The following is a 21,421-nucleotide window of genomic DNA, read 5'->3' on the forward strand; positions in this document are numbered from 1 at the left end:
TATTTAAAAGGGCCTTCCATATTATTTTTCTTTTTCCAATTTTTTTTTTATTTCTGTTCTTATTTTATTCTTCTATATAAGTATTAATTTCATAAAATAAAAATACACCACAGCCCTTCTTTAATTGCCCATTCCTCGAATTATTTTTAAAATATTAAATAGAATTAGAAAATATTTTAATTGAAATAAAAAATAGCGCCACATTAATTATCATAATAAAAAGCTTTAATATCTTCAAATTTTATAGATTTTCTTTTGTAACTCTAAACATTTTATCATCTTCATCATCCTGATGCAAATTATATAACAACATCTGATAAAATTTTTATTCGAGCTTTACCGTTTCATTTCATCAAAAAAAAATTATAGAAAAATAAGAATGAATGTGAATAATGATCACATCCAAAGTCTCCAAACGCTTACAAATAACTAGTGAGAATTCTATTCATCCCCTATGTTGAAAGTCTTGCAAATCTGAAAAACAAGCAAATGAGCAAATTCAAAATATTTTGAGATAAAAACAAAGCATTAAATGGCATAATGTAAGATACTCTTTTGCTACTGCTTTGAAAATTTTTGAACCAACCACAGGAAATATTCTAATATCTGGAAAACTCTTACTAGCAAATAAGATGGGTATAAATAACCCAGAAACAGCAGAATACCGTTTATTTCTGGCTTTCAGCTTCAACTGGATGAACGATTTCAGCTTCCAACGGCTCGGTGGTTTGAAATTGAGTAGGTTGGTTGGGTGAACCGTGATGGCTTGCTTGAGAAGTTTCTGCCCACCTTCCTCCAATTGCCATGCTCATCATCTCGTAAATCTTTCCTCCAAGCTCTCCTGGGTTATCCGGCTGCAAAGTACACCATTTAAACATAAGAAATGTTTAATGTGAAGAGCTACTGTTACTGGACAGCTCTATTAACAACAACGTGCTATAGCTCTATGTGCAGAATACTGAAATACACTGTTATGTATTCATTGTGTAATCCTTTTTATTTGGGAGTATAAAATTTATATAATGTTGTGCACTCATTTTGTACTGACGTGCAAAACAATATATTCCCGTCATCCGGACATATAGAGCAACGGGTAATGTACACATAAAAATTTCTCCGACCAGTGATAAAAATTCAACAACACAGCACCGCCATCCCAATGTATATTATGCATTAATTTTTTATACATTCTACTGTTCAGGTAAGAAGTTGGTCCTCCAAATTACCTAGCAAAAAATGGCCTCAAGTTATCTTATAAAGGCTAGGTCGAGAATTTTCATACTGGTTAAGGATTTATAGTTTAGGATCTGCTTATTTGGACAATCAGGGTAAGCTTACTAGAATAGAACTTGATACACAATATTATTAGGTTGAATGTATTCATTCAGCCAATAGCTGGATTTCCAAACTACTGTTTAAGCCTTTATGGTTTAGATTATATTTATTTGAACAATCAGGCAAACTGACTAGAATTGAACCTAACGCCCAGTATTAACAGGCTGAAATTATTCAGCAAATATAGCTGTAGCACTCCTGTCTTAAGCTTCATTAGAGACAGCTTTTTTATTGCTTCTTAAAGCAAATTTTTAATACAAAAATTAAATTTTTTATACTAAAAAGCTATTTTAAGAAGCCGTCCCAAACGAAGCCTTAGTGTGGTGTTTTCGCTACAATAAACATTCAAAACGGCCCTTTGACAACATCTTCATATTCACGTCGAGTATATATATATATATATATATATATAATGAAAACCTAAAAATAAAGTTTGCACAATGGTACTCACTGTAAAGCCACTAGCAATCAGAGCTGTGTCATACAGAAGATCAATTGCCCTGAGAGCATCAGGATCATCTGGGTAACTTTTACTAGCAACCTGCCAAATAAAAGATTTTGAACTTGATTATCTTCAATTGATAAGCTATAATCTGGAATCATAGAACTTGATATAATAAACACGCATCCTATCACATCATGCTGTAAAGCAAAAGAAAAAAAATGTAGGAAATAATAAATTGTTAAACGTGGTGCAGACACGGGATTAAAAAAAAGGCTCGAATTAATATCTTTAACAACAAACACATGGTGTTAAAAAAACAATACAAATCAAGCTTAAACAGGACTTTCATTAACAAAAGTTCAATTTCATCATATCTGATACATATCAGTAGAACTTGATGAAGTTCTAAGAATGCTGAGGATCAAGTTTTTTAATAGACAATAGTGAGAAGAAAAGGAATCAGAATATATTTCAAGAGGAAAAAAAAGGACTACTTTTTGGCCGACAAATATGAAACAAAATACGCAACTCCCCAACAAAACAATATTCAGAATCTCAAAGTTGGAGCTATTCATTTGAAAAGCCTATTAAAATTGTTAATTTTGAAAAATCTTATTATTTTTAGGAGATTGTTTTCGCTTCCAAAATTACATGATATGTTCAGACAAAGCAAATAGCCTAAGCTCTCCGACCATGTGAAGTCTTACTTTCAGATTTTTAATAATTGGATGCTCCGGATTAATTTCAAAAACTCTCCTCGAGCGCATGAACTCAAGACTAGAAGCATCACCAAGTGTCTGTGCTTTCATCAACCTGCAAACAATATCAGTAAACCTTCTGAAACTTCTATAAAGAAAAAATATGCCGAGAGAAGAGAATTATTCACCTCTCCATGTTGGCGGACCAACCAAATTTTCCACTAACAAGCACACATGGAGAGGAACTAAGACGGTTAGAAATCTGAACGCTTGCAACTTTGTCGCCCAATTGCTTCTTTATCCAATCACAGGTCTGAACAAATTCTTGCTTGATTTCCTTCTCCTTCTCCTCATCCTTATCCCCTATGGCAAAAAGAAGGGGAAATTCAAAACATAAGCGCTAAAAAAGTATGAATGAAACAGTTTAAAAAAAAAAAGTTAAATGCTTACACAGAAATTATCCAACGGAAAAAAAAAAAGGAATGTCAAAATAAATGGGAGCGCACAATGGGCGAAAGAAATTATTGGAGATTAACGTAGCAAATGAGTAGAGTTTAGCTCAAGTCACCTCCGATTTGAGCTTGAGCTTGATTAATTAATCTACTTTAAGCTTGAGCTTGATTTTAAAATTTTCAATCAGCTCACAAACTGACTCATTTATTATGAAAAAAGAAAAAAAAAATTTGATTCAAGAAATTGCTATACAAAAAATGGTAAAAAAAGAGAAATATAAAAAAAAGATTAATAATAACAAAGAATTACTTGATATAAAAAAGTGATAAATACTTTTTAAATATTTTTAAAGCTCTTTTTATTTAAGTTATGGAATATTAATATACATTAATATCTTTTAAAAGAATCGGCTCGTGAGTTAACGAGTCAAGTAGGAATTAGCTGAAGTTTGACTCGTTAGCACATCAACCTTGGCTCATGAGCAATTTATCGAGACCAGCTCGACCCAGCTCACAAGTAAGCTTGAATCACTCATACGCTTTTTTCATGCAGCCAGAACTTTTGCTAGAAAGCATATGGAAGTCTATAAAGAATAGGCAAAGGAAGAACTCACAGTTCTTTTAATTTTTAACCTTTATCACCATACATTTGAATTACTAGTTGGGATAAGGCGTTCGATGATGATGGTAATGGTGGTGCTTATAATACATTTAAAATAGAAAAACACTGACAAAACAATTGTAACTGACCCAGATCTAAATCCTCCTTGCTAATATCAACAAAATTCTTTTCCTTGTAGGTCTTCAGATTCTGGATAGCAAGTTCGTCCATGGGATCAACTAAAAATAGAACCTGCAAGAAATAACACAATCATAGAAAACATAAAATTAAGTTATTCATAGAGATTGAAAACAATCCTAATGTCCTGACATAATTCTGCGGAATCATGGAATCCATTTTAGCTAGAAATTACCTCAAAGTCCTTCTGAGAAAGTTTCTCTAGGAAAGGAGCATTTTTTGCGCTCGTCAAACTGTCCGCAGCAATGTAGTAGATATCTTTCTGTTCTTGCTTCATACTCTCCACATATTCATCTAAGCTGATCAACTCGTCCTCACTTTGAGATGAGAAAAATCTAAGAAGCGGTGCAATGCGCTTGTGGTTTGGATGATCTTCGATGCATCCCAATTTCAAAAATTTGCCAAAATTATCCCAAAATTTATCATAATCCTGAGATATAGGGAGGCATTAAACAAAAAAAAAAAAAAAAAACAGTTAAATGCTTAGCAAAATAAAATGCAACTCAGTCGTAAAACTATCCAAATTAACAAAAATTACTCTAGCTTTTAGTTCAAGAAAAAACTATATGCTTACATCTCTGTTCTCACTAAGTGAAATTCCTAATATCATATCAAAGGCCTTGCGAACTAGCCGTTTCCTCATGATCCGCACCTAGGCATGTGAAAGAATGCAGTTAAGGTAAATACATAAACACAGCCTATTATGAAAATCATGTTAGCATACTTACAATGCGGCTTTCTTGAAGGATCTCACGTGAGACATTCAGAGGAAGGTCATTTGAATCCACAACGCCTTTCACAAAGCTCAGATATCTTGGAAACTATTTATATAAATAAAATTTGTTTTTAGCAACCCATAACAAAATATAGCAATCGTTTTGGGTAGAAATAATTTGCTCACCAGTTCCCCATCAAAGTCATCTGATATGAATACGCGTTTAACATAAAGCCTTATGTTCTTTGTTTTTGTATTCAACATATCTTCTCTTTTCACAGGAGGCACAAACAAAATGGACCTGAACTCCACCTCTCCCTGCAATTACAAAGACGTCTGTTATATGAAATCAACTAGAAAGCAATACAAAAACATCAAGGCACCATAAAAAAGAAGCTTAAATTTTGCATACAAGAATTTCTTTCATATGGGCATTTGAATCATTCAAAACGCAAAAACAGTTTTCAAAATCGTCTTTAAAAATGACTAAATGTTGTTTTTTATTTATTTATAAGGAAATATTTCATGAAAATTCGCAGGTGTTAATTTGTAACTATCAATAGATATGAAGCATATGCTTCCATTTAATCAAATTTTTTTTACTTCAATGTTTTCCAATAGCCAAGAATAAATGTAAATGACAGCATCATGTGGGCTCCGAAAATTCGGCCCCGGCCTCCCCTCGCTTTTTTTTTTTATTCGGCGAGGGAGTTTTAACTGAATAAGTTCCGGAGTAAATTTTGGAAGGCAGATGGGTTTGTAGATAAGACACTGCCCAGAGATTTCGCCCTCATTTTGTGAGGACTTTATGATCTGAGTTCTGGTTTCCTATAGGCGCAAGCCCCTATAGTTAATTACCCCTCCCGATCACGAGAAAGAACTTTTGATTAAGGCTAGTCGTCAATCAGATATGTAAAGAATACGTGTTATCTGGCATATAGTAGCAGCATGGATTCAGATTTGAAAATTGGGTATGATTTTGGTGTTGTGAAGAGAGTTTGATATTTAAAATGGGAAATTTCACCATCTCACACTCAAAGCGGATGGTGGGGGAATGGATGATGGACCCGATCAAGATCCCATGGTTCCGTCGTCCCGGGCCATCATGGTCGTTGGTCTACTTAGTCAGAGGAGGTAGTCGACCCAACCTGACAGAAGGATCCTTATCGGCAGCCATGGGTTGCTTCGTCTAAGGGGACCTTGTAGACCTGGGTTGGATGTTTGTCTAAGGGGACAAATTTGAATCCACCTTAGCTAACAGAGGGCTTTGTGCCCTATCGATCATATCCTATTGATTCATATCTCAAGTATTTAATGCCACTATGGAGCGTATTGGCTCTGGCCATAACCGCTATCTGTGGTGCCATTTGGTGGCAAAACCACTCGGTTCGGAGGGCCCCGGGTCATAACCGTTTACCTGCAGTGTCATTTGGCGGCGAAACTGCCGGTTAGAGGACACGAACCACGTCCTTACTGGCAAGAGATTATTTGAGAATGGATCCTAGTGATATTTTCGACTAGGCATTTGGCTCTATGTGAGCTAGAGTTTATTTGAATTTGTCCACCCCGGCAGACTGTTGCGGAGGGATGATGGGCTTTGCTTTAAGTGTTGGGATGGATAATTTCATTTTTAAATATTTTTGGAATTTTGGGATTTTTTGGAGTTTGGATTTTGTGTGGACTTTTGGGAGGCATTTGAAAATGCCTGAAATTAACCCCTCCGGTTGAGATCTTTAATCAACGAGGCCATCATCGGGGTGTTTGGGGTCATTTCTATTTGTAACTTGAATCTTGTCAACTCAGCCGAGCTATTGACTGAGTATCGGGTTTCGTAGGCTTCGTGCCTTTATTAGTGAATTCATATTGTTATAGGCCTTGAAGGCCTAATATAAATGTTTTAAAGCAAATATACTGGTCACCACAACTTTATATTTGCTTAATGGTTCGAACCCTGTCGACTTCTATTGACCCGTATAGAAGGATCGATTTTGAACCTGAATTCACTTGTCAACCCGCGCAGCATCCCTAGACATCACGTGTGTACCAATAGCACGCTCGCCGGGGCCCATGCGGGTATTTGATTACATTTACCCCTTTTAGTGTGCATATGTGTATACAAACTATTGTGCACGTGCGGGGGTATTCTTGGAATAGACGCTTTCTGTCTGCTTGTACGAATGTTGCAGATACGGTGGCGTGACGTAGCAGCTTCTGAATAGAATTATTCGCTGCTTCGTACAGGTAGACTGTCGTGCACTACTCATTGCTTTCTGCAGGTGGATTGTGCACTAACTAATCTCCTGCCTTGGCTATAATGCTTGCCTCTATCACAATTCTTTTACTTCTTTGCTCTAGGTCTTTAATCTTCGATTGCACTTCTAGGCATCGGGTCCCCTACAAATACTTGTAGGTATTTGCATTTATCACTGTATGTTGTATGCATGACAAGTTTCCTTATGCCTTTGTTGCAATTTTTTAATATTTGCTATACACCTACTTTTGTTGTTTATAGGCACGTAGATGCATTCATCTATAGCTTGATGTGATTGCAATGATGATGTAGCCTCCATTACCTTCTACTACACAGCTTGTAGGTGCATGCGCTTGTTCTCAATTTCTCCGTGTATGTTGAGAGATGAACTACCACATTGACCTATACATCTCCTAGTATTTGTAGGAATTACTATATATATTCGCAAGACATTTGACGTTGATCATAGAGACTTTCACATTCTCTTGCGTGACTTATGTGGATTTTACACATTGATTGTCGTCATTCATATGCAGCTTGCACTATTATTAAGGGACTTTATACAACTGTTTGCAATCAATCAAATTACATTTCCTGTTCTCTGCTTGTACCTTTGCCATATTTATTACACATGATGGTGGACCCGTCATCATGGTCATCACACACTTTTTTTAGTATCCTTCATTCTGAGAAATTTATTGAACATGCTATTGATTATCCACCATTCATAAGAGACCTTTCAATTCAACGCTTGCATTCTGATTAGAAGATAGTTTCATTGAAATCTTGATTATTCTTCAAGAAATCAAATTCCTCAAGAAATCAAATTCTTTATCACTCCTCCATTTGATGTTCATTTGAATGCATGTCATATATCATGTGCCCTTTGTTGACTTTGAAGAGAACTCACATCTCATGTGGTAGATTCACATATTGATGTTTGTATGATGATCATTTGATATTTCATTGAAACTCAGCTATTGATTGTAGATACATCATTGCATCTCCCTTTAAACTTTAGTTCATTGTTTAACATCTTTGAGTTTATCTTTATAATCACTCAAATTGTACTCCTTATGAATCAATTGAGTTCTGTGTCATTTTTGAGTTAAGTGCAAGTTTGAGTCCACATTAGATCCTTTTGCATTTGTTCACTTGGGTTCAAGTTATGACATATTCCTTGACATTCCAGTTGAAGTTTTGATATCATTTTCAAGTCAAGTTCTCATTTGGTTCAAACCAAGTTCACAAGTCTTAAGTGACATTGTTCTATTCAAATACATGTCCACAAGTCCTCTGTTTGAGTTCAAGCTCATTTTCATTTTTCTTGGGTTCAATTCTTTATTAAGTCATTTAGATTTTGTTCAAGAGTCCAAGTACAAGTAATCCGTCATTCTTCTGAGTTCAATCAAGTCCAGGTCCCAAATTGTTACAAGTCCTTGTCTGTATTTCAGACAAAAATTCGACAGCCTCCCGGCGTCTCCCCTGTTTGGGGGAAAAACCAAGAGGCCGCCTACCCGCCACGTCACTAAAGACGTGCACGGTTGGTGTTGGTGAGACACCGCGGCGGTTGTATATGTTTTTCTCCCACCACGCGCAATAAAGGCGTGCATGGGGTTTTTTAAAAAGGATTTTTGAAAAGCAATTTTTTTATTTCCCACCGCTTGGAGGTACTTATGAGGGACCCCGCTTCGCCGTACGTGCCGCACCGGGGTCCCATCCCACCACGCGCACTAAAGGCGTGCTTGGGGCGATTTTCCAGTTCGCCACGAACATTGAAACAGAGTTTTGAGTTTAGAAGAATTTGTACCTTCGTGGGGTTATCGGTGTTGACACGTGGATCGAGGGGTCACTCGCCTACCTCGTCGTAGGTGTCGCACCGGGTTCCCTCCTACCACGCTCACTAAAGGCGTGCTTAGGTGGTTTGTCAGTCCAACATGAACGCCGAGGAAGGACATGGAAGGGGATTTTTTTATTATTAATTATAATTAACATTAAATAAATAAGGTTAATTAAATAATTATTCTTAATTAATCATTCATTTTTTTATTAATTATAATTAATTAAAATTATTAAGATTAATTAATATAATAAGTTATAATTAATTTAGAATTAATTATAACTTAATTAAAATTAATTAATTTTAATAAAATATAATTAATTAATATTAACTAATAATAATTAATTTATAAATTTTGATTAATTAAAAATAATAATTTTAATTAATTACATTTAATTAATATAATTATAATTAGATTATTTATAATAATAATAAATCCCTTGGCTCGGCGGATTTGCAGGATTTGGTCGTGGACGTGCGTGAGAGGGAGAAAGTTACCTTCACTTTCAGCGAGCTCTTGTTGGTGCTTCCGATCAAAAATGTCGTACCTCCCGATCTGACAGAACAGGGATGTCGTCGAGAGAGGTAGAGGTAGGTCGGTCTTCTTCCTCTCTCTCTGGACGGAGGGGATCGGGACGACCAAGAGGTCGGGCAAGGCTCCCGATCAAGTAGGCTTCGACGGGATGAGGGCTATGATCGGAGGTAGCTCGGGATCGTGGATTTCGGCTGAATGGGGTTCGGCGAAATGGAGTGGGGATTCCGTTTGCTGGAGGAGATGAGCGAGAGGAAGAGTCGGAGGAGAGGAATGGAGGTCATGGGAAGAAGCAGAGGGATCAGAAGCTTACAGGGATTCGACGTGTGGAAGAGCAGCCGAATGATCCCTTTGAGTCGGTATTTAACGATGCGAGAGGGAGCGAAATCGAGGCCATCGTCGCAGGTTTTATGCAGGAATTCCGGGAAGTGATGCAAACGGTGCCGATTCAGCAGGATTCATTGCGGGATTTCTGCAGTATTTGCGCAGGTATGGATTTGAGCGTGTATTTTCATTTCTTCCTTCTCTTTTTTTTTTTTTTTTTTTTTTTTTTTTTTTTTTTTGATTTCATACTGAGGTCAACACATCACAAAACCCAGGGGTTTCAAAATCAATCATCATAACTCATTGAAACATTAGCAAGACTTCACAAAGCATCACTAACACAAGTGCATACAAGAACGATAATATGTAAAAAGCAGACAGCTCCTAAAAAACGAAAAACAAAAAACCCTACATAGCATGTGTTTGCATAGCATATTCTAGCTCTGAGTTCTATATTTAAACTATCAAATTAATATTCCTTAGTGGCTCTTTGTATTGCAATTTAATGAGTCTAATGAACTTAAAATTAAAGAGCCAATAAAACTGTGTCGTTCAAGGAAGAACAACGTCAATATCATTACTATTATTTAAAAAAGAGCTTGAAACTTTACCCTCAATTCTATCTCCAAATATTAATCTTTAAAGAATCCACAATAGTCAATCTTTCAAAATCTCAGTTGGATGGAAATTCCAATTAGGCTCGCAAAACAATCTCTTACAAAATATTGGCGATCAAATAAATCTTAGCAAGTCCTTTTCAGTATGATCATAATCAGTTTTTTACCTAATGCATGCCTGACTCTTACTCCCTTTTTTCTATTTATTTATAGCTAAAATTTAATAACTGCATAATACGAAGTTAAGTGTTGCAGAGATGAGGATGCTTAGGTGGATGAGTGGCTTGACCCTTAGAGATAGGATACGAAATGAGCATATACATGAAAAGGTTGGAGTAGCTCCAGTGGAAGATAAGATTAGAGAGAGTCGCCTTAGATGGTTTGGTCACATTAAACGGAGGCCTTCCGATGACCCAGTTAGGAAAGTTGAGGTATTGGATTTGACTTATGTTAAAAAAGGTAGAGGTAGACCTAAAAAGACTTGGTTATAAAATATTAGAAATGATCTTTCTTTATTAGATTTAAATGACAATTTGACTTTTAACCGAACACAATGGCGAAAAAGGATTCATGTAGCCGACCTCACGTAGTGGGACAAAGGCTTGATGTTGTTGTTGTTATTGTTGTTGTTGTAAAATTTAATAACTGCAACATTCATTCCATGGCATAAAGAGAAGAAAGTCGGCACAGCTTCATCATTTTAATTGTGTTTAACATGCTAATTAAATAATGTTTAAGCATTGAGAATCCATACATTTTTTAAAAGTATATCATAAGCTTCAATTTGGTCGAAGTTCATGCACATGCATATGACACGTCCTGTCATCTCAAAATAAAGAGCCAACTATTTCGAATTCAATGTGTCAGCACAAGAAAGGAAAACATTACATCTCCCCAATGCACTCCAACCATAAAAAATAATAATTTTGATTGCATAAAGTAGTTTTTTTCCTGAATTGATTATCTAAAAAACTTGCATGTATTTGAATCCATAAAGCCAAAAAAACACTTAAAAATTCTGCTAATCAACTTGGAAGACAATAGATGCTCTTGAGTGTAAATGTTTGAAGAGCACACTAGTTTCAGTTCAGAAGGAAATTCCCTAGCTTGTCATCAGAATTCCAAAGGTTTGCCCTCAGATATAATTAAGTAAACCAGTAGATATTTTGATCCCATGTGCAAAAGTTGAATGCACACTACTATCTCAACAAACCTTGCTATGCTAAATTATTTAAATCAAGTTTCTATGCTATGGGAAACAACAGACTTTCCAACTTGTAAATGGCAATATAGTGATATATATCATAAATCGAATAGTTTGTGTTTGTCAATAACACAATAATTTCTTTGCAAAGCTTGGTAAAAAAACTTTAAAAATAAAGCATGACATAAAAAGCACCTCGGTAGTAAAATGCGAAGAAGCCAAAGGATCTAAATATTCATTGAACGTCTTCTTGTAGAATTCATTGTACTCATCCGTTGTAACATCTTTAGGATTGCGAAGCTGGAAAAACATGCTAGCATTAGCATACAAAGTTTGCTTGTAAGGAAAAAAAACAAGAAAACATATAAATGGAGATTAGATTTTCTAAGAGAACTTACCCATATTGGCTGCGTCTCATTGATAAGTTCCCAATCCCAATATTTTTCAATAACCTTTTTGGTCTTCTTTTTCTTCTGCAGGTCAATATGTGTTTGTTATCAATCTATAGACAACTTTATTAAATCTATGGATAACAAAACAATAACTTAGAATTGTGTTAATAGTACCTCAACATTACCATCTTCTTCTGCATCCTTCTGAGCTTCTGTTGGATCCTCCTCAATCTCAACCTGCAACATAAGTATAATCAAGTAAACCTTGACAAGAAAAATTAACTAGACCTTTCATAAGCATTTAGGAACCTCAAGAAAACTTCAACGTATTAAAAAAGCTCAATACAAACCTCTTTAGTGAAACCTTTCTCTTTCCAGGTAAAAATTGGGAAGGAGACAAACTGAGAATAATTCTTGATAAGGTTTTCGATTCTTTCAGGATGAGCAAATCCCTTGTCATCACGCTGATATTAGAATAAATCAAGATAAACATCCAAACACAGCCTTTGAAGTACTTATTCAAATTAGACACAAGAAAAGCACGCTGCTGCAAACCTTAAGATATAATGTAATGCGAGTTCCTCTTGGGATAAGTTTATCCTGGTCTGTCTCCTCCCTTATTGTATAAGAGTTAGCATTAGCTTCTCCTTCCCAAACAAACTGCTTCTCCGATTTTGGACTTTTTGTTGAAACAACTACCTGTTAATGACATTAAAACAGATCGTGCATTCATCTAGTTGCTAGCAATGTTTGGAAGAGAACATGGGAAGTGGGGCATATCAATATTCAGTTTAAATTCGAAAAGAATTGATCATATTAATATTAATGATATAAACAGACTAATGAAAATAGCTCATGTGGGAATGCCATTTGCCTTGCAAAAAGATAGCAAGCATTAAGATCCTGTAAAAAAGATGAGACACAAAGAATAAGCATACCTTGTCAGCAACAAGGAATGCTGAGTAAAATCCAACCCCAAATTGGCCAATTAAATTGCTGTCAGCACCAGCTTCCTTACTATCCTGCAAGAGAAAAGGCGGCTAGCTGTTTAAAACCTCATTCGAAGTCAAAGCATATCCCATCATTTTAGAAAGATTGAAAAAACTAAAAAAGTTGCTCCTTTTAATATCCACAACCTTCAATGCCTTGAAAAACTTTGCTGTTCCACTCTGAGCAATAGTTCCAAGACAATCAACAAGCTCCTGCCTCGTCATTCCAATTCCAGAGTCACTAGAAAGTGAAACCAATTTCAAAAAGTTACTATGTCAATGCAATAACTCTTAATTGTTTCAAAAAAAGAAACAGAAAAATCATTTTTTTATTTGGAGAAATTGAAAATTAAGAATTAAAAGCAACAAATGCCACATAGACTGAAACTTAGAAGACTCACGTCAGAGTTATTATTCCATTGTCCTTGTCAGTATGAATGCGAATGTCAAGATCAACAGCATCCCTCAAAAGTTCAGGCTGAGTAACACTCAAGTAACGCAGCTTGTCTAGAGCGTCACTAGCATTACTGTGACATAAGAAAAGTCATTGTAATAAGTCTCCCCATGCGATCACCAGAGACTCAGTATTGCATGGTTTTTAGAAGGTGATATGAAATAACACATGACAAAAGAAAGGCTCTGAAATTACCCTTCCTTCTATATGCCATTTAACTTACCTACAGTGATAATGTTTAGTGAACAACATCAATCATTCAAGGGATAAAAGGAACATGACAGGGTTGCCAGTTGCCACATTATCAGAACGGAGCAATAATATATTAATGTAGATGTTCATCAAAAGTTGTAGCAAGATATTACTACACTAATTTCCATTGCATAAAAGCTTTACAAAATATTAAGAATTTACAGACCTTATCAACTCCCGGAGAAACACTTCTTTGTTGCTGTATAAGCTGTGAACTATGAGATCCATGAGACGACTAACCTACAAAACAGAACGTAGATGAACAACATTTGTCAACCTAGCACTGATGTCCTGAAATGACAGATCAGATAAATGAGTGCAACAGTGCAATAGCTATCAACATATCAAAGCTGCAGAAATAGTATCATTTCTATCACCATTTAATGCTTTAGCTTGGACTACATACCTCAGCCTGGTACTCATATTTCTCAGATGGCGGATCAGACGAATCAGCTGCAGTTGCAGTTGACTCATGGAGTTTGCTGACTAGATTGCTATTTAAGGCCACCGAGCATCCAAAGCGGGAAACTTTGGAAGCAGACAGCATCGAAAACCATCGAAAGGAAAATGGAAGATATTTGGATTCATGCTCCAAAACCTACGCAAATTATAAGAAATAAATAAAGCTAGGATATGTCACAGGTAAGAGGTCATATACGCTTCAAATATGAATGAACATGTGTCCCATTTGTATGAAATTAGGATCAATGAAAAGGCATGTTTGCTCTTGAACAGAGTAAGTTAATGCAGACGTATGTTTAATGCAAAAAGGAATGCAATACAGCAGCCCAATAGATTTAGAGACCAAATAACTTGGGAAGGCAGCAGCCAGCAGGGCACAAGTATCAACAATGGAGGACAACTTACAGGGGCCTAAGTGTCACATATATCGAATACAAGAAATACCCAAGCCTTCACATTTTAATGGACAGGTCAAGCCTCCAATAAGTAAAATTCTAGATACCATTTGGCAAACTCATGCAATTACTATCAATTAAACACAGTAAACTTTAAAAAGGTTGAATATTATATGAAAGATTAAATAAAGGGAATGCCGTGCACCTCCTACAAACTCCTACGAAATCGATTCCAAGTTGTTGAAGATCAAGTTCTAAAGAAGAGAGCGTTCATGGGAGATAAGGAAAAAATCAGCCTCACTTTATTTTTTTTCTTTTCTTGCTTATGTAAGAATCACGTCTGGTGCTAAAATTTGACAAATTTTGTTCCCGTTTTTTCGAAAACTACATAATTGTCGTGAAACCTTCGATGTTTTGACAGACTTCCATGGAATGCAATGCCGAGTAGATTTTCTTCTCTTTCTTAAGAATATAAGAATCGCCAGTAAGAAACTTCGAACCGTTTTACAAATATTACATAGTTCTGGCGCTTCGAAGAGATTCCAAGGAGATCAATGCCAAGCCATTTTTTTTCCTTTCTTAATTATTTAAGAATCGCCCCTAAGCACCAAAACTGACAATTTTAATCCTCCTTTTATCAATATTACAAAATTTTGGCAATACCTTAAATGCTTCCAAGAGATTTGATCACCATGGAGATCAATTCCAAGCCGCCCAAATCAAAATTTCAAGTTATAAAAACCAAGAAAAAAGCCAAGAACGGATTTTACCGAGTTCTGAGCGGAAGGGAGTGATGAGTTGTGTGGCAAGACGGAAAGAGCCAGCCAGCTTCGGGGAGCGCAGCCACATGTGCGCACCGCTGCTGAAAGCGAACGCCGTGAAGCGCCAAGCATTCTCCCGTCGAGCTCCTCTCCTCCACTCCGTCACAAGTTCCTTGGGTCGGCTCTTCGCAACCTCAGGCTTAGGGTTTAAGAAGGGTTCTTTGGACACCCTGAAGGTTCTAGAGCAATAAATTATTATCACAGCCGTTCAGGAAGAAAGAATGATTATAACTACAGGTGTAAATGAGGATAAATTATTACATGCGAATACCGGATGAAACACAGCTAATTTTAGTGTATTTGTTAGAGCTTAGTTTTTTTAATTAAGAGATCTTAAATTTAAGTCTTATGTATGTAATGTATATGAATATGTCTTAATTGACTTATATTTGGACTTTAATAAAAATATAATGTGTGGAATAAATATTATTATGCATTACTAGTTATTATTGTGTATTATCATATATTTAGTTGCTTATTGTTGTGCATTAACTAGTACATAATAATACACAGTTAATACACACTAATACACAGCAATATTATTGTCTATTGCTATATGTATTGTTGTGCATTATTTTGTATTGGCTAATATATAGAAATTATAAAAAAAATAATAAAGAAATACTTATATAAGAAATTGGGATATAACTTTTTAAATATTTTTAACAACTTTGTATTTAAATCCTAAATTCTAATATATTTTAAGTATATTTTATACTAATATTTTTTATACGAGCCAGCTAACGAGCTTATGAGTCGAGTCGGGACTTGCTTGAGCTTGGCTTGTTAGCTCATCAAGCTCAGCTCACGAGCCATTTATCGAGCCAAGCTGAGCCAGCACCCGAGTCAACTTAACTCGCTTACACCCTTAATTAGAATTGAAACCAATATTTATTATAACAAAAAGCCAAAAAATTTATGGTTATTTAGTTCCAACTATTCTGAATTATGTTGGTTTCAAATGCAAAATGAAATACAACCTAATTAGAATGCCTACAAATTATATTTTCAATTATAAAATAAATTCATAAGATTTTTTTTAAAATAAAAATAATGAAAACTTTTGTATTATTTCTATTGAGTGCAAAAATATTAGTAATAGTAGAATAAAGAGTTTAACTTCTTAGATTTGTATGAAGAATAGGTAGGCGTGCAAATTTTTTACACGACCCGAAACCCAACCCGAACCCAACCGGAAAAAATCTGTGTCAGGGTCAACCCGGACCTGAAACGAGTCGGGTTAGGGTTCAACAAATCAACTCGCTTTAAAAATCGGGTCGGATTCGGGTTGACCCAGCAACTCAAAATTGACCCAAAATTGACACGAAACTCGTATTTGAACCGAAAACCCAATATTGACCCATTTTGTACCCGAAAAACGAAGATTGACCCAATTTTTGACTAGAAAACTAGCAATTTTGGGTCAACCCCGGGTCATTCGTGTCGGGTCGAGTTGACCCGGACCTGAATCGGGTCAGGTTCGGGTTGACCCGAATAGTGCAAGGTCAGTTCCGGGTTCGACTCAAACCTGACCCGTTGACCCGAATTGACACTCCTAAGAATAGGCATACACACACACACACACACACACACACACACACACATATATATATATATATATATATATATATATAGCTCATAAACTGGATAGGACCTAACAAAATGGTTAATACTAACATGCAAGATATCTTGATTTCTAGAAGTTTTTTTCCATGTAACTTTTAGTATATTATAAATATAATTATTTTGCACATCTTGACATGATCATATTGATATTTCATAGAATATTTTTATAGTTGATGCATACCCCTCGAAAAAAAATAAGATAAAGATGTATACACAATTAATATATAATTAATGCATGAAGATATGACAAAATGATATACATGCATGTTAAATTTACCTGGCATACCATAAACAGTGGCCGAACATGCATAGTTGACATGACATTTGTGATTTAAATGGTATAATATGTATGGCTACAATATATATATATATATATATATATATATATATATAAACATTATAGATGAAGGTGTGTATAAACATTAATGTCAAAAATGAGCGATAGAGTTACTGGGCATCGATTTTTCGTGACAACAATGTACATCAACTTTATATGAAATATCGTAAGTCAACATTATTATTAAGGAAGTTAGTAGTCATTGATGTATGTTGATGACGCGCATTATTTTTATAGGCAATATCATGCATTGATGTTCTTGGCAATGGTGATCAATGAAGTTGACAAGCCTCAACATTTGTGTCGACAAATGCATTAACCTTATAAGTGATATGTGTGCCAATGTGCTTCAGTGTTTGGGTCGACGACATGCTTCAATCTAATAAGCTATGACATGCACGGTGATTTTGACGACAATGGGAGACGAAGTGGATGAGCATGGTGTTTGTATAGACGTTGTCATCAACCTTATAAGTAAAAATGTGCGTCGATGTTATTAATAATCATGTAAGATAATAATCAAGCAACAGTGTAGTCAGTCGACCGTAGTTTGTGATGTTGGTTATAAGATAATAGTTGGATGACAATTGTCGAGCAACATAAGAAAAATAGTTGAGAAAAAGCAGTTATTCACAATAATCAATGTATCAAACATTGGATGGAGCTCTATAATTTTGAAATTTATGAGCTCTATCCAATTTCAAGTAAAGATCCAAGTCCCTTTGTTGTAAAGAAAGGTGGTTAATTGATAGTTGGTTTTGTGTCACTTTTGTAACAAGTATAAATGCATGTCCACATGGTGCACATAAATAAAAAATATTAAAATAAAAAATAATATAATTAAATTTAAAATTAAGTTGTGACATGCTATATTAATGATATTATCTATACAAAAAATGAAATCATTTTGTGAAACTCAAGCACAACTTTATCATCATCCAAACAGGCGATCCAATTAAACTATTTACAAAATATAACAATATTTTATATGGAATGAACAAGCAAAGCTTGAGAGATACAATGTAACTGAAAGATTTAACAATAGCCAAACTAAAAAAAGCAATCGTTAAATAGAAAGCGTCAAACAGAATCAAAATAAGCTTTATGATAGAGTACATTCATAATGCATTAATTCAAAAGAAAAAATATCGTTGAATTCAAAATTTTCATCAGGTAAAAGACACTAAAAAAACATTTTGCTTTTGCCCCTTCTCGTAATGTAATATTAGTTAATTAACTCTTTGAAACCTACTTTTCTTTAGCTTTTCGATTTTCAGAATCTTCTTCACATTCTTCTACTCCCTAGCAAAAATGTCTCGAATAATCCTATAAACAAACATGTATTATCATATTAATCATATCAATGAGATAAAAAAGAACTCTATTATAACAAAACCAACCTTTCCTGGGCGAATCCACCATACAAAACCCCACCATAAGCACGATGAACTGTTATGCGATTCCTTGCTAATCTACTTCTCTTGTACTCAGTTGGTCTTAAGTGAGGAATCTAAATGTGCTAAAAGTGCAATCAGCCCCCATTAACATGAAGCAACTATGTCAAAAGTGCATGCCATCAACTACAAACAGGGAAATATTAAGAATGGGATGAATAAAACTATGTAAAAAACCAATAAAATTTTGTATATCTCGTACAATATTATGGCATGGCATTGCCTATTTTGACATGTAAAAAAAGAGACTCAGGATGGTCAGCTTGATGTTGGCGAGTCTTCGTATGCAACTCCAGTGGTATCAGCTCTCGGCCAAGAAACTCTTTTTGCAAATAGAAGATATAGTTAAAATAATATAAATATATTTATTAAACTAATTAAAAGCTTTTACCAGTCGTTGTATATATTCAGTATGAGAAACATATCCTTCCAGTATGAAGAGAGCTTTCTAAACCTCCTTAATTAGATGCTCTATTTAGCTTATTTTCTCTCTTAACTTTTTGAACTCGGGGCTCACCCAAGCTCTACTCAAATTTTCCCATAATCCCTCTCCAATCCATAATGGATGCTGACAATACATTTTAATGTCTATGAATATGTCCCTAAGATGAGTTGATCCTCTCATCTTAAAATTTGTTCTAATCCTCATGTCATGCTCAGGAAACCACCTAAAATTTTTCAGTAAAAAAATATAGGCATAATAAATAACATTAATATAAATTAAATTAAATATTTTAGATCATGCCAAATAAATATACCTAAAATTCTCTAAATCTTATATCCCTAATTTCCTTTGAGATCTTCTTTCATGATAAGTTAGGAGCATCATATTTTCTCCATATGTTGTCCAAAATCTTAAGGATAGGTGGCCTTGAGGAATTGAAGTTGTAGGTTAAATTTTTTATCAATAATATATAAAATATCAAATTATAATAACTTTATAAAATAAATTAAAATTATGTATTGCCCTTAAGTCTATGTTGTTTAAGGTTCAGTCTTTAATTTTTATCTTTAAGTGTCACTAAAGTTATGGGATAAGGAGATAGTTTTATTTCTAACCCTTAGGACATTCGTACGTATATCATGAAAGTTCGTTAGGGATGTTAAGCCTTTATGAACTTAGTCCCAAGCTAACCAAGAGGGGGGGGGGGGGGGGTGAATTGGTATTTTAAAATTTCTTTTCACAAAGAATGAAAATCACATAAATCAAAATCACACCACAAAAATAAATGTGTTGTGTTGATCAAAGTTGAAACTGCCGTAATTTAATAATAGGATTACATTAAATATTGAAACTTGAGACACATGAATAAGGTTGTAATACATGTTCTGATTATACATACTTATTTTGAGCTAAGATGTATATTCTTCTACATAAATAGCTATCAATAACAGAGACTTATAACCTAAATTTCAAAAATAAAAATTAAGAATTTGTAATGAATGCTTTCATATAAGCATTTCTCTATAAGGAATTCCTTAAAGAAGTTGTAAAAAGTATATGTATCATAATTAAAGATCTAATAACTAAAGAAAATCCTATAGATACATAAAGAAGATACATCTTCCTATTCTTATAAGTGTAACATGTATAAGATAGATATAATAACCAAAATATGTATAAGAATCTCAAGTACATGAACCTCAAATTTGTTCTTTCTGTTTATATATTTTCTCATTCAACATTGTCAAGTAGCATAAAAAAATGAAGTACAAAATGATATGTCAGTAGAGAAAGGATAGCAAAAGCATGTAATTGATTAAATTTTGGAAGCAATTAGATATAAGTCATGATTTCTTCCTATGGATGTAGGCAGCCCCATGCTAAACCACTTATATCATATAGTTCTTATTTCTTTATCATTTATTGTTCTTCTTATTATTGTAGATTAATACACAACTATATTTTCCATCTTTCTTCTTGTTAAGTTCACAAGTGTTGTAGGTTTACATATTATTTGGATAGAATATTTTATTTGCAAGTGATCTTATTCCAATTAATACTCTTTCTTCGAAAGTGTTTCCTTATACGACATATGTTGCAACTTAGTTTTCAAATCTATACTTCTTATATCATGTGAGTTTTTGATAATACCAAAATATTATTATGTTGATTATTATTTTTCTTCGAACACATATTGGAAAAGTCTTGTTTGTGTTGTTTGTGTGTACATTTTCAGGAAAATTATATTCCAGACTGCTGAAGACTTCAAGACAAATTAGACTATGATTTATTGTAATTGAAGTATGTACTTTTTTTATTTTTCTTGAGGTTGAGAGAGTGTGATTATAATTGAGTAACCGTGCACACACACACTGGGGGAGAGTCAAAAGTTGTATTTTTAAAACTAATCGTAATTTATGATTCTGGAATTGTACAGGACGATTTGACTTAAGAATTCCTCCAAAAAGTAGTTAATCGAATCTTGCCTTAGAAATTTTCAATTGTCCTGCTCGTATTGTATGAAGTTACATTAGTACAAATGACGTCCAGAGTACGAAATAGATATGTACTAGTTCATCCCAAATGAACTCACCATTTTTTGAACTAATCATATTGTACGAAATAAGTTTCATACAGACGATTTCCAGAGTATTAAATGGGTGAGTACCAATTTGGCCATACAAACAAGTAAATTTTTTGAACTGTTCGTACTATACAAAATTATTTTCGTACAAATGAAGTCTAGAGTACGAAATGGACTCATCCATTTTTTGTACCAAATAAATCATGATTTGGATAAACTGATCATTATATGAAATGAAGTTCATACAGTATGCCGACCAGAGTATAAAATGCATTCATACAGAAATGTACCTGACAAACTTGTTCATTTTTTGAACTGTTCATACTGTACGATGTCAGTTCATATATAAGACTAACATAGTACAAAAAAGGTTCATCCAGGTTTGTACCAAAATTTTTGAATTGTTCGTACGTACGAAGTATGATCATACTGTACGATCCAAGAAGATTAAATTAAAATTTTTAGTTTTCTGGATGATTTTTCTTGACTTTCATATTGA

General features: G+C 34.4%; 1 protein-coding gene across 2 annotated transcripts; it reads right to left on the reverse strand.

Moving 5' to 3' along the window:
• Positions 1–299: 299 nt before the first annotated feature.
• Positions 300–15,167, reverse strand: LOC110098150 (heat shock protein 90-6, mitochondrial). Of its 2 annotated transcripts, XM_020824877.2 has the most exons (21): positions 14,927–15,167; positions 13,706–13,897; positions 13,466–13,539; positions 12,995–13,120; positions 12,741–12,834; positions 12,543–12,626; positions 12,160–12,303; positions 11,955–12,068; positions 11,779–11,841; positions 11,611–11,685; positions 11,408–11,512; positions 4,631–4,762; positions 4,458–4,550; positions 4,304–4,381; positions 3,905–4,159; positions 3,681–3,783; positions 2,667–2,841; positions 2,488–2,593; positions 1,787–1,876; positions 666–854; positions 300–474 (listed from the first exon to the last, which is right to left on the reverse strand). In XM_020824877.2, the coding sequence occupies exons 1-20, from the start codon at positions 15,047–15,049 to the stop codon at positions 669–671; spliced, it is 2,412 nt and encodes an 803-aa protein (XP_020680536.1). In that variant the 5' UTR covers positions 15,050–15,167; the 3' UTR covers positions 300–474; positions 666–668. The 2 variants fall into 2 exon arrangements, with proteins under 2 accessions (XP_020680536.1, XP_028554362.1); XM_028698529.1 differs by lacking the exon at positions 300–474 and having other exon boundaries at positions 491–854.
• Between the last annotated feature and the right edge of the window lie 6,254 nt (positions 15,168–21,421).

The sequence above is a fragment of the Dendrobium catenatum genome, unplaced genomic scaffold, assembly GCF_001605985.2.
Source record: "Dendrobium catenatum unplaced genomic scaffold, ASM160598v2 fragScaff_scaffold_1103, whole genome shotgun sequence".
Taxonomy (NCBI): domain Eukaryota; kingdom Viridiplantae; phylum Streptophyta; class Magnoliopsida; order Asparagales; family Orchidaceae; genus Dendrobium; species Dendrobium catenatum.